This window comes from Rutidosis leptorrhynchoides, chromosome 8 (assembly GCF_046630445.1).
Source record: "Rutidosis leptorrhynchoides isolate AG116_Rl617_1_P2 chromosome 8, CSIRO_AGI_Rlap_v1, whole genome shotgun sequence".
Classification (NCBI taxonomy): domain Eukaryota; kingdom Viridiplantae; phylum Streptophyta; class Magnoliopsida; order Asterales; family Asteraceae; genus Rutidosis; species Rutidosis leptorrhynchoides.
In genome coordinates, this window is record NC_092340.1 from 53,251,132 (window position 1) to 53,266,276 (window position 15,145).

Below are 15,145 nucleotides of genomic sequence, written 5' to 3' on the forward strand. Positions count from 1 at the left end.
AACTCTAAATATCTAGTATAAGTTTATGTTAAAATGTTGAACATTTTTTACTTTGACTAAATTTGATTAACAAATTCAATTTTGACTCATCAATTGACTGATTAATTAAACGGATTTTGAAAAATTAGAACGGAGAATCGGGGTTTTTAAATAGTGGATGTTAGTAACCTAAAAACTAAAGGTCATTTCGAGAAAAGTTAAAAGTTGAAGGGACTTAACTGTAAATTTCAACGAATCACACGGTCCTTGATCGCGGAACGTAGCCAGAATCACTACTATACCCTCTAAAACCCTCTCCGTCGTAGGTTTCGTCACGCAAATCCAAAATTCCGATCAAAAAATGAGACGAGCTTCTACTATCTCACTCACCTCATCTATATCCAGATTCCTTCTATCATCATCTGAGCAACAACAACAACAATACCACAATCTCTTTCAGGCTACCTCATTCACCGCCGGTTATTCACGCCGATGGATTTCAACGTCCGGTGGATCCAAATCCGGCCGTTATTCAGGTTCTACTAAGTTTATCATTTCATTAGGCGGCATCGCTGCTGCTTCCGTTGCCGTTGCTATCTCGTCGTTATTGTTTGAAGAAGCGGCGTATGCGAAAGAAATGATTAAGCCTGATTTAATGCCTAAGGATGTTGTGTTATATCAGTATGAAGCGTGTCCTTTCTGTAATAAGGTTAAAGGTATTTGTGACCTAATTTTCTAAATCGAGAATTGCGTACGTATTGATTTGTATTGGTTTTAGTTCTGTGAGTATGACCTAATATTAATTGTTATATTTGTGCAACTTTATTGACTTAATTAGATTTATGTTTCATGTTATGATATATTACGTGGATATATGCACAAAATTATGCTAAGTTTTATGTTCATGTTTTGTATTGCGTTTAGGTTATGTGACCTATTATCATTTTGTGTGAGTATTAGAGAATATTTCAGCTTGATTAAGTTTGTCTTTGTTATTATGATATGATGATTAGGAGTTTTAAGTATAATGTATTTACACTCCAGATAGATTAGTGCTATATGTCACGAAGGTTTAAGATCTACATTGTCAACAATATTATAAAGTGGATACTGGATAGTAAATACTATGTAGTAATGATAAGTAATTACGTTGTGAGGTTGTTAATGTGCATTTATGTCGAAACAATATGATCATGTAATTAACTATTCCGGTGATAGTGACGACCAAAATTGATGTGAAAGGAAGTTTGGATAAATTTAAGACATGAAAGTTTGGTATCTTTTCAGCCTTTTTGGATTACTATGATGTACCGTACAAAGTTGTGGAGGTGAATCCATTTAGTAAGAAGGAAATAAAATGGTCCGAGTATAAGAAGGTGCCGATATTGGTTGTGGATGGTGAACCACTGGTTGATTCATCAGGTATTTCATGTTAAGTAATTTTAAAGTGAAGATGTGGTCATGTTTTTAATATGAGCGTATTTTTATAGTATTTAGTAAGATGATTGATATGTCGTTTAAAGACATGATGAGTCTTTCTTGCAGCGATTATTGATCAGATGGGCAACAAGTTTAATACTGTGAATGCTTTGTCAGCTAATGATGATGAAGAGAAGAAGTGGCGCCGGTTTGTACTCTTTTCTCTTTATAGAGGCTAAATAATATAGTTGTAATCCAACTATAATTAGTCTGTATTTTGCTATAAGTGAACATGATTATAGCTAAATCTTTAAGTTAACAAATATTGGGATCATGTAGGTGGGTTGATGATCATTTGGTGCATATGCTATCACCAAACATATACCGGAACACTTCCGAGACTTTGGAGTCTTTCGACTATATAGCTAACCATGGTAAGCTATATGATGTTACATTTTTAATATGTTTTCTTGTCAGTGAGTAGGAAACGGTTATGTATATATACATATATGAAGGGAGTATAAGTAGCATTTAGTTTTACTAAATTCGGTACTGAATTTTATTTGATAAAAAACTGAATGCAGGGTTCATCTTCTTCTGTAATTTCAGGTAATTTCAGTGTCACTGAGAAATATACAGTGAAATATGCTGGGGCTGCTGCTATGTATTTTGTATCCAAGAAACTGAAGAAAAAGTATAACATTACAGATGAAAGAGCAGCCTTGTATGATGCTGCAGAAACATGGGTTGACGCACTTGATGGCAGAGACTTTCTAGGTCAGTTTTATGCTCTATCCTATTTTGTAATACTTGAAGTCGTCTTGTTATTTTCATGTTAGTTGCTCATCGCATTTCTAATGGAAACATATACACATGTCAAACGTAACAACACAGTTTGTCTTCTATTATACACTTTCGATTCTGTGTCTAGGTTTCGTTCTAATTTGCTTTATATACTCCAGTTTAACTCATAACAGTAATTTCACATCCGAATGGGGCCAATTGGCGGAACCACCAGAATTTTTTTTTCACCGGGGGGCGAAATTTTTTTTAACCGGGGGCGAAAAATTTTCACCTTTTGGGTCATGGGCTTTTGGGTTGGGGGCAAAATCTGGAGGATTTTGTGGGCAAAATCAAATTTTAAGCCTGAAAATTTCAAATCCACTAGGGGCAAAATAAAAAAAATCCAAAATTTTAACCCTGAAAATTTCAAATCCACTGGAGCAGGTGCCCCCCTCTGCCCCTGTGTAGTTTGGCCCATGGGCCAATGATTGCTGGTTTTTGGACATTATTTGTGGACAGCATAACTTTTAGTTCCCAATTTGATTTAGAATGTTTTACTTTATCAGGTGGCTCTAAGCCTAATTTGGCGGATCTGGCTGTCTTTGGGGTGTTGAGACCAATTCGTTATTTAAGGTCAGGTAAAGATATGGTTGAGCATACTAGAATTGGTGAATGGTACTCTAGAATGGAGAGTGCAGTTGGGGAATCTTCAAGGATAAAGGCTCAAAGTTAGTGCATAGAAGTTAAAAGTTGGAAAACCTAACTGTTTATAACTGGCAAGAAGTATGAAGTTATTCACATATCTTCTACGCGTGAATTCATAGCATGAAATGTATTGCACTGCAGTTCAGTTCTAAGAGATGGGCCGTTGACATTTCATATTTAGGTAGTAGGCATACAATAAAATATGATAACCAGATCTGATCTACACTGGGGATGGAGTTACATGGTATTGGTTTCTTCCCTTTTTTTGTATTGGATGCAATTTTGCATTAGAACATCTTGTTTTGCATTTTGATTTTTAAATATATGTTATTGATGGAAATTTAATGGGTGAATTATTTGACTAGACCCGTCCCTGCGGGTTCTTGCCATGGTTCACCGTAGTCATGGTGCAATACTCATGGCGAGCTTTCCCATGTACATGGTGGATGAAAGAGAACTATGTGGGTGTCTATATGCTTCAAATTATTTATATTTGATTAATATTTTACTTTTTGTACATTGTTTATTATGATGACTCGATGAGTAACGTTAGCTACTTAGTTACTGTATGTTCCTCCGTATTATGGTATTTTGCTATTGTATAGACTTGTGTGAAATGTGGGCCTGAACTATTCGAGTCTTGGTATTTGTTTCCGGGAAATTGATCAAAATACACTTTTTTTAAGACTTCAAACAAAATACACTTTTTTTAAAAAAAATTGTCTTTTTACACCATTCGGTAGACGGGATTTCCGTCTACCACCTTTATCTGTCGTCTACTACCATTTTTACAAAGTAGTAGACGGTGAGATAAAGGTGGTAGACAGAATTCCCGTCTACTGGCAGGGTTAGTAGACAGTGAGAACAAAGTAGTAGACAGACATTTACAAAGTAGTCGACTGTCTACTGCCTTGTTGTTACTGTCTACTGCCTTGTTGTTGCTGTCTACTGCCTTGTTAGTGTCTACAAGGCAGTAGACAGCAACAACAAGGCAGTAGACAGTCGACTACTTTGTAAATTCTGTCTACCACCTTTATCTCACCGTCTACTACTTTGTAAAAATAGTAGTAGACGACAGATAAAGGTGGTAGACGGAAATCCCGTCTACCGAATGGTGTAAAAAGACAATTTTTTTAAAAAAAGTTTATTTTGTTTGAAGCCTTAAAAAAAAAAAAGTGTATTTTGAACAATTTTCCTATGTTTCCAATGGATTTTAATCAATTTAAATGGCTAAAATTCAAACTTCAACGTTAAATGAATTGGGCTAAAGTAGCTAGTTGGTTTATTAACCTAGTAATTAATTAAAATTGGGCCAAGAACCAAGATAGTGAGATAATAGTGTTGGGCTTTGATCTAGAAAATAAGTGAGTTCATATTGATGGGCCCGAAACTAGTTAACCACCTGCTACAACTTGCATACGTGTTAATCCCTTCCACTAACAGTATCCTTCCTCAATTCAAATCCATTCCTAAATTTGAAAATCAAACGCGCGCGTGAGTATTTTGATCGCGCGCTTATCAATCAATAACAGAAATCGATCGCGTGTTTGTTAATCAATTATGGTCACTCGCTCGTAAGAATCTTTTCAAGTCTCACTGTATGGTTACTCGCGTACGTTTGCCTCACTGACGTGTATGCTACAGTCGGCGCGTAACGCTTCTAACGTGCGTGTGGAGGGTGAGCACGTCCGTTGATGTGTTTATTAATTATTAAAAAAGTGTGTAATGGTTGAAAGTGAAATGCGATGGGTTAGTGATAGAAAGGAAAATGATGATGTGACGCTCATGTGTTAGTGTGTTAATTTGAAGAGGGGCGTCATGATTTGGAATGCTCTTCTAAGCTATAAACTAGTTTCGTTTAGCACACCTACAAAAAATTAACAAAGTTTCAAATTGATTGATCAATTCTATAAATAAAATTAAAAATAACTAAAATTAATTCAAATTGGTTGCGTCTGCGTGTGTGAGTACTTTGATTTATGCAAACAGGTTAGCTGAAGCTTCTGCCGGTGAGTTTGTGTTATATTTGTCCCTTTTCGGATTATGCTCGAGTTTTTGTAAATTTGTTTGGCTCGAAATCAAAAGAATCTCAAACAACTGTTTCTCTGCTGATAGTGCTCAATCTGTGGCTGCAATGTTTGGAGAGGTGTTGATAGTCTTAAATGCATCGGATACTCTCGCTAATCTGGTGTCCATATTCGTTTTTGTTAAAACTTCTAACGCTAAACATGTGCACGATTTGGTGGCTGTGGATCTTGATGATGAGAAGGAGTCGACAATAAATGTTTGGATTTCGGAATTATCTGATTTGGCATGTTTGGATCGCGTCTTATATGAGGAGTTCGATAAAGGTTTGATTGTTTGTGCTAATTGTTCTAAGCCGCGCTAAAGGCTGTTAGCCTTCCCTTTAGTAGTTTCGCGAAGGTGGAGTCTAAAAAAATGGTTCATTTTTGAGTGATTTCTTCGTTCTCTTATTTGGATATAGTGAATGTGGATGTTGTTAATGGTGACTCTCATGACCGCTTGTTGATCTTTCTACGGGGTGCTGTTCCCATCACACATCGTGCCCCCGATCGCTTCGGTGTATGATAATTATTAATCGACTAAGGAGAAGGTTGATGCTTCGATGAAGAAACGGTCAATTGCAGAAGGGAGTGTTTCTCTTGTTAGTAGCATTCGGTTGGGCTCAATCTTTGTTTGAAGGGGCAAGGGCTTGGTATTGAACTTCCTGTTGATCATATGTTTGAACAGGTTGCCCTCCACTAGCTTGTTTTTTGTTAAGAAAGAAGGTACATGTTGCTTTTTTCGACCCCAATAATGCGTTGTTCATTTCTAAGCCTAAAATCGTGTTAAAGAAAATTAAAAGTAAGGAATTTATAAATGAGTTCGTGTTAAGGGATGAAGATGGTTTTGGTGATTCTGACAACAACGGTCCCGGAATCCTTGATGTAGATCGAAACATTGGCTTTTTTTGAAGGTTGCGAGAAGGAAGGCTTGCTCCATACGCCCGTGCCAGGTATTAGGATTGGTACCTCTCGGCAAAGGTCTCTTCATATTTAATTGAAAATCTGGTAGGAAAAATTTAAATCGTTTGAAAGTTGACGTCGTAGTTGTTACGCCGATCTTAAAGGCTCGAAAAGGTAACGCGACTATCTGGTTGTTTTTGTGCGGTTGTGTTGTCTTTGTGGAGTATGTAATCTTTTGGTTAGATTTGAATTTTTCTGTTGGTCTTGCATTTGCTTGTGCTCTGAGTCCGTTTCAGCGTTCTGGGTGTTCAAGGCTCGAATTTAGTTAGCGTGTTTCTTTGTTTAGTGATATTGTTCGTTTACTGCTTCCGAGCCTTGAAATCCTTTTGATTCATTTGTATATTTGTTTGTCTTTTGCCTTGCAAAAAAAAAAATATATATTTGTTTGTCTTTTTCATCTACTGATGAAAAGACTTTGTTTTAATGTTATAGTTATTTTTGATATAAAAAAAACCATAATCGATACTTCCTCCGTCCCATATTAACTGTCCTCGAACAAAAAACACACAATTAAAAAAAATGTCATAAAAGTATTGTACTTTCTGTTTATTTTCAGTTTTACCCTTACCTTTTTTTCTCCTTTAATCCTATTTACATATATTAAGGACATAATAGAATTAAACTTCTTATTTTTTTATTTACGGAAGAATAAATTTTGAACATCTCATCTCGATATAAATAAAATACTAGACTATAAATTAGAGACAATGAAATATGAAATTAGTAAATAAACACTAAAAAATAGTAGGATCCGATCTGTGACCCTGTAGGTAGTATAGCCGTATAGGAGTGAATATATACGTACAGCATCGTCAACACACACAAACACACAGTCTCTGCCACCAACACCAATCCAGAGACACACAAACCCTGATTTCAATCTCCCCCAAAATTCCCCAAATTTCTCAGTTCACAATGCAAACATCTCACTCATCATCTTCATCTTCATCTTCATCTTCATCCCCAAATTCACCATCTCATTCATCAATCACACTCCATTCACTCATTGCATCATCAACAGATTCATCACCAAATTACTTCCAATCATCTTCACCTTCTCGCTGTTCAGGTCTTAATCTACTCGTTAAAGCAATCTATCAAGTTACAGCTGGATCCATCATCGGCGTTCCGTACATTCAACGTCGAATCATTACCAGAAGAAAACGGCCGATCCAATTCAACAATCTCATCATCGATTCCGCATCGAAATCGATATCGAAACCTAAACCTAAAAGACAGAGGCAAAGAAGAGTTAATATTACAATGCCTGGTAAGTATAGAGACTCTGTTCTTCAACCATTGACTCCTAAACGACGATCGGAACGATCAGTTAAGATCATCGGTAGTGAATGATTCTGATTATATCAATCAAGATCTGTTATGATATAGTGATGATTTTTTTTTTTTTCATATTTTTTTTGAGGTGAGTAAGTTCTGTACCTGATCTGATTGGTTTAGAGTGAGATTAATCAAAAAACAAAATATTTTGTTTCTGGAATATTATAATTCTATGTGTACTATCTGCTGTTGAATTTTGTTACAATATGTAGAATCAATCAAATTTTGGTAAATAAAATTGGTTAATTTTAGCTGCTTACAGTTGCACTAATAATTGGAGTGTTTTTGCAGCTAACAAGTTGCATGTATCTATTTAACTGTGATAGAAATTAGTATTAGTCTTTTGGTTGTGTTTGCCTTTGGTCATTGAAGGTTATAATTGTGATTTTTGTTGATTGAAAGCTTAATTTTTTTTAGCAAATACTCCGTATTAATGTTGATGATTTTTCTCATAATTGTAGTGTGTTAATTTGATGTTATTTGTCAAGACGAAAGAAAGATAACAACTAACAAGTAATGTAAAACGAATAGACGGATAAATGAATAAGGTTTTGCATGTTTAGGCCCGGTACTGAGATGTATGCTGTCTATCTGTGTATTCCGCGACCGTTTCTGACCCTTCTCTTAGTCATCTGAAGATATATACTCTGTAAGTAACTAAGTACTAACAAGTAATGTGTATTGTACACATGACTCCAGATGAAAATTTGTTTATATGACCTTTTATTACCATTTGCTACTAGTTTCATATGAACTTGACTTTTGAGAATGGTGCCCAAATCTGTAGAAAGTGTTTGTCGTTTTTTGACTTTGTTGGGTGAATCTACATTGTAATGATACATTGTGAATATGTTGTGCAAGGAAAAGGTTTCTTTTAAGTTTTAAGCAATAGTACTTAATTGTTCAAACATAATGCTTAAAGAGATTTTGTCTTTATAAGATGATTCACTAATGGTTAACTACCTAACCATAATAGCAGTTTAGAAATCAGATTTTCGACCAATCATTTAATCCTGATACCCATCAGTTTCATTCATTGACCTTAAGACCATTTGTAATGGTAACTCGTGTTGTGAGTTCGTGTTGTGCACTTTTTGCACTTTTTTGATGACCAAGACGTGTTGAGTTATTAAGTGGAGTAGTGGTGGTGTTGTGAGTTCGTGTTGTGGTAGTGGAATGCTGATGTGGCGTTTAATTTTGTATTTTTTTATTTAATTTATATGTAATAAAAACTTAAATATAAAAATGTCAAATATAATGTTAACTTAAAAATATTCCATTTCTACATTAATAATAAGCTAGAATGCATTTATAAAACTTAAGGGGGTAATATGTTAAGTGTATGTTACTTTGGAGTTATTAATTGAAAATCTCATAATATATCTGAGGGAGTCATCTTCTTCGTCGAACTGCTCCCCCCAATTTCTTTCAATACCTCAATATAATCAAGACCCAAAATATTTCTAGTTTTCTTTCAATACATCAATAAAATCAAACCAACCACTCATTTTTCGCCACCTGTCCGCAACGGCCGTTGCTTTCTCCGTTGGATTGCAACAAAACCACCGCAATGCGGGTGGCCAACGCAGCGATACTTCTGCTGCTTCGCGTTGCTTTCCTGCCAGCTCGGCTCCAACGCCGTTGTGGAGCCACCGTTACAACTCGTCTAAAAGTAATTAGAAACACTGTGAATCCTGTGACAAATTATAACCAAACTATCAGATTGTATTGCTCACAGCTGTATGGTGGAGTATATTATGGCACCACAGGTAAAAGGTCCAACCCATTGAACTATTGAAGCATCATCCATGGTTTTATCGGTTGCAAGTATTGATGTAGAGAAGGTCACAATTTGCCACCAAACTATTGATACACAAAGTAATAACTATATCATATCTTCATTGATTATCACACAACCAACAAAAACTACTGCACTATGTGATGAGTAAATGTTTCAACCACAACTTATTATGCCAAAGTATCATGTAATCAATTATAGCCTTTAAATTACTCCAAACATTGGTGAAGCCGTATTCATTTACTAACTAGCATATGTTGTTTGATAAGATTGTTATTTGAAAACTGCATATCGAGTATAATTTTATTAAGTTGGTGAACTGATGAGGATCAGGAGACTACTGATATTTACCTCAACAGCATTTTATCAGTATCATACTTCTTCTCTGTATTATCTTCTGTCCGTTGGATATGGAATAAAGTTGCCCTTATGTAGATAGATATTGGCAGATAACAAGATTATGTATCATCAATGACCAATGCTTTATATATAATCTCGAAGAAGCAAAATGAAATAAATTAATGAGTAATACACATAAACCAGCTTTTAGTATTCACAGGCATAAAAAAAGGAATAATGAGTGGGGATAAAAACACTATCATCCTATTTATTAATTTTTAAGTCTGACTGTACTTTTGAAGCGGCCCAGACACACACAGCATACGAGTTAACTTAAGCAGCAGTCTTCTCAAATGCTCTCTCCAACTTTCTCTTACAGGGAGAAGAGTGATAACTTGATGCTTTGTTCTACAAAAAGATGACATGATTGATTAAAAACCCATGTAATTTCACTTAACTCAGGTGTGCATTTCCGACCCGTTTACTCCCTTTAAAGTATCCAAAATGTTTTCAATTCCACAAAACCTCCTAAGTTACTTTACTTTCTTTAACAAATCAATCATAAAAAATCAAAACTGCAAATGTATATACAGGTCTGGACCAGGGAAAATGCACCTGTTTTGACCCATTCCAAAGCACCAGAGCAACCCTTTTTGATTATCAGTGTATATGATAAAAGCTAAACTGATTTACTTGTATCTCTCAAATTTGACCCGTTCGAAAGCAACCATGTTTCCAATATCAGTGTATATGACAGAAGCTAAACTAATTATTGTGAAGTTTAACCTGAATTTGTAAATTCAACTTTTTTACATAAGAGTTTTTTCCATTGTTAACGTAAGAGTTTTTTCCATTTTGTATATGAAAATGAAGATGCGTTTTTGAGGATTTTATGTGTCTGATCCGGTCTCTGATGATTTTGTAGATGAAAATGAATGACATTTCGAGGATTTTATATTCATGATTGGGAAAAGAGAATATGAATTTATGAAGATTAAAGAGAAATATGGAAGATGATAATAATTTAAATGTTAAAGGACGAAAATACCCTCGCATGCTTTGCACATGACCAAATTTAATAGAAAAGTTAACGGACGTTATGCATTTGGATTATCTTTGCTCCTCTTGCAAACCACAGAGATTATCCACACTCAAAAACGATATTTTGACTAAGCGTGCAATTTGGCACAAACCACGGGGGACTATCCACACAATTTTCTCAAAAATATATACATACATATTAACTAATTCAATGCGGATACTCACAAACAACGGCTAAACTCGCGAATATTTATGGATTTACATTGAATATATAATATACGAGTTTATTAATGTGTAATCAAATATATCTATGCCAATTAATATGTATACCCGCGGATTGCTCAAACGGATATCACAAATTTACGCATTGAATTTTATCTATACCCGTCAACCTTTAACAGGCACCAAATTTTTACCCGGCCTGACCCGACCCGTGAATGATTTTTTAAAAATTTACCCCCTATTGTAGACAAGAAATTCCACAACTCACGGGTTTTTTAACATTGCCATCCATCCATTAATGATTTACTCATATGACTTTAGTTTTAGCAGATAAACAGATGGGATAAAATAAGTCATCCGTTTATGGGCTTCGTGGTCCTTATAATCGGGCTTCTTAATTGGGTCAAATTGGGAAAAGAAGCCGTATTAAATCCGTGAGAGACCAATCCACAAATGTATAAATGCATAGTTTTTATTTTCTATTTTTTACTTTTAGTTTAATTTTTTATTTTTTCATATAAATATAAAGGAATAAAGTTAGAGTTCTAGACACATCATCTCAACTTTAGCAGGGACATAATATACACTGATATATATGTTGTCGTTCACATGACAAATAGACTAGATTTTTAGGAACGTTGGTATTGCACTGACAAGAGTCGTTCAGTATTAAATCTCAGTGTTAAATTTAACACTGAGTTCAAAACAGGAGAAATGGTTCAGTGTTAAATTTCAGTGTTAAATCAATTATTTATTTATTTTTTCTTTTTTCTTATTGATTATTTAGTTTAGTTATTATTAATTAATTTTTAAAAAAAAAATTATTTATTTTTAATTTATGTAACTAACTAACATATAAAATGTATAAAATAAATAAAACAATAATTATGTTAGTTTAACAAAAATATATAAACCAAAATTTTAACCCAACTTGTTTAAATAAATCGGCTCATTTTTAAAAAAACTTGACCACACTTTTTAGCCCATGTTTTAACCTAAAATACTCTTATTTTATCATCTTCTTCATTTGACATGCTGCACGCTTCCACCTGCAAAAACAAGAACCAAAATAAAAAATAAGGAAAGAAAATAAAAGGAAAAAATGAAGAAGAAGAAGAATAAGACGAACGAAAAAAAAAGAAAAAAAAAATTAACATTGATGCTATAACCACCGTCGCCTGGCTAACGGTGACACCCGATGCCGGAGTTTAACGGCGAATTAACGGCTGGCCAGAGTGGGGATTCCCACCGTCCCCACCATTAAATATGTTTAACACCGAAAAAAGCTTCGACTCCTGGAGCTCTAATGCTACATGATCACCGTTAATACATACATTTCTAAAGGAATTGAAAACTACCGCTACAGCAATGACTCTTTATGCAGATCCAACGACACTTAGATGTATTTCGTTAATAATATATGTTGATGCATATTTTGTGTGCCCGCTGCTGGGCAAATAGGTTAGGATTGTTTATTATTATGTTGTACACCTATAAGTAATAAAAGCGTGAAATTGATCAGTTACATGAGCATTCGTAATTGTTGGGCTATTCGTGAGAATGACCATAGGCCCATTCGTATAAATGAGGCCATTAGGGTGAATGACTAGTGTATGCCTATAAATACAGTTCGTACAATCGATGTTTCCTTGTGTAATCATATCTTGTAATCTCGACATTTATATAATAATATTGATTAAATTTTAATTCATCGTGTTCACTCTTTCGTGTAATTGATTGAGCTCGTATATTGATAAAGATTCGTGATTGGATTTTCAAAATTAAATTTTCAGGTCACGTGCGACATCAGTGAAAACCCTTTGCAAATCGAGTGATCATTTAACTAAAAAACAAAAAATGCGATTTAATCATCAACTAAAGTTACACCTTCCTTGTTAATTTGGATTTGATTAAGTTCATAAAATATATTTCAACAATCCATTGCTTGCGAATACATGAAATAAAAAATTCATTAATAAGTGGTTAATTAAATACAGTCATTCGCTGGCTTGTACGTTATTTAATTTAAAAACTTTATGTTAATCTTAATTGTTTGATGTCTCATTCATCATTTGAAATTTGGTTTGTGTCACCTATCAATGTTTGTCATTTAGTTTTGTGTTGTCACATCAAGCCTCTTATTTTGTAGGTTATTTTGGGGTTTTCGCACCTTACATTCAGTAAAATGATGTGATCTTAAGTTGTACACTTTTTATCTAAAATGCAACGCTTTAGAGCCTCACTCCTCACTACCAGCTCATTACTCGTAGTTATCCATAATGAACCATAGACACGGCTTAGTTACCCGCACTCACCATGAATTTAATGGAAGAGTTTTGGTTAGTTATAGGAATTGTGAGTTCCAGTGACTTTTTATTGTTGGACTTGATGCTTTATTGTTTGTACGTTGTATATTAAGAGGAGTATTGTTTTAGCCACGATATGGAGTGTTTAGTTATGAGTTAGTTATAGGATATTAGTGTTGATGTGGAGCTGATGTGAAAGGTTAAGAGGATGAATAGTTTAGTTACGATAGGGAGTGGCCTAAGACCACACCCTATGGTTCATTATCCGTTCATTACCCACACTTTACCCGTAGCCACCCGTAACTAACCATAGGCACCAATTAATTACCCGCTTTAGTTATCCGCTTTCACCATAGATTTAACGGAAGAGTTATAGGAATTGTAGGTCCCAGTGGCTTTTTATTGTTGGACTTGATGCCTTATTGCTTGTACGTTGTATATTAATAGGAGTATTGTTTTAGCCATGATAGGGAGTGTTTAGTTATGAGTTAGTTAAAGGATATTGATGTTGAGGTGGCGCTGATGTGGAAGGTTAAGAGGATGAATAGTTTAGTTACGATAGGGAGTGGCCTAAGACCACTCCCTATAGTTCATTACCCGTTCATTGCCCGTAACTAACCATAGGCACGAGCTAGTTACCCGCTTTAGTTACCCGCATCCACCATCAATTTAACGGAAGTTTTAAGTTTAGTTATAGGAATTGTGGGTCCAGTGGCTTTTTATTGTTGGACTTGATGCTTTATTGTTTGTACGTTGTATATTAAGAGGAGTATTGTTTTAGCCATTATAGAGAGTGTTTAATTATGAGTTAGTTAAATGATATTGGTGTTGATGTAGCGCTGATGTGGAATGTTAAGAGGATGAATAGTTTAGTTACGATAGGGAGTGGCCTAAGACCACTCCCTGGGAGCATTACCCGTAGCCACCCGTCATTACCCGTTAGTTACCCGCATAATGCTATAGGCACGGATTCATTATAGGTATTAGTTATATGTGTTTCTCCATAGATTTAACGGATGGTTATTGGAAAAAAGAGGCCCACTCAACCACATGCTATTACCTTTTTGTAAAAAATACTCCTTTCACCAAATGTACAAACTTTTAATGCATATTTTACAACCCTTTTTAGATAGACATTGTACAAGCATTTATTCATATCGTACAAGAATGCGTCTTTTTTAAATACAACACTTTATTTTTATAAATAAGCGTTGTTTTTTAAAAAAAAATAATAATAATTATTTTTGTGTTAGTTAAAATAAATATAAAAGAAATTAATTAATGACGTGTCAGTTAAGAGGAATAAGTTTTAGCCATTATAGGTAGTGTTTAGTTATAGTATTTCATAGATTAGTTATAGGATTTGGGTGTTGATGTGGCGCTAATGTAGAAGGTTAAGAGTATGAATAGTTTAGTGACGATATGGAGTATTGATATCTATTTTGGTTTAGTATGATAATGATAAATGGATTGATAAACAGATTAAAGTTTTCTAAACTTCAAATTCTTAGATTATAGCCATTTCATAAACATACGATGACCTCAACCACCAAAATAAAAAACGTTACATGGTTAAGGTTTTACAACGACACGTTAACAAACATATGATATTAAATTTGGTTCACAACAACACTTTCATAACTTATTATATGAAATATGAATTTGTTATATGAAGATACTTATTCAATTTGGTTCACGAGAGGGTGGTGACCTTTACTGTGACTGAACAAGTACCTGATTAACACGTGTACGTCTAGCGCACACGTGGCAATCAGCCTAGTGGCTCATTCACCAAATCATGCACACAAACATGTCACGTTAAAATTGCTAAGTCGACATCAAAATAAGGTTTCTTTCATTTTTATTCACCAATCTTTATTGTCCTAGGTACTACCACCTAGGATCAGTCTATTTAATTTGTGACAATTGTTTTTACATAGTAGTATACTCGATATAATAATTTCATTTTAATTTAACGATGGCGATGTTACATTATATCCATCTTGGACTTTCGTGTCCGCATTATAAATTTGATTACGTTAACTATTGATTAGTATGACAATTACTCGATCAGGTCCGTTTATTTTAAATTTATTGCATTCTATGTATTGTGGTTATAATATAAACAAAAACCTATATCATTATATGAAGCATTCAAAACATGATGTACATGAGATCCAAGTAATAAT

The 15,145-nt window shown here is 34.4% G+C and overlaps 1 protein-coding gene across 1 annotated transcript; it reads left to right on the top strand.

Annotated features, from left to right (window-relative positions):
• The first annotated feature begins 231 nt into the window (after positions 1-231).
• LOC139863012 (uncharacterized) lies at positions 232-2,937 on the top strand. Its single transcript, XM_071851665.1, has 6 exons — positions 232-695; positions 1,267-1,401; positions 1,525-1,606; positions 1,738-1,832; positions 2,008-2,175; positions 2,748-2,937. The coding sequence occupies exons 1-6, from the start codon at positions 341-343 to the stop codon at positions 2,912-2,914; spliced, it is 1,002 nt and encodes a 333-aa protein (XP_071707766.1). The 5' UTR covers positions 232-340; the 3' UTR covers positions 2,915-2,937.
• Positions 2,938-15,145: the final 12,208 nt, after the last annotated feature.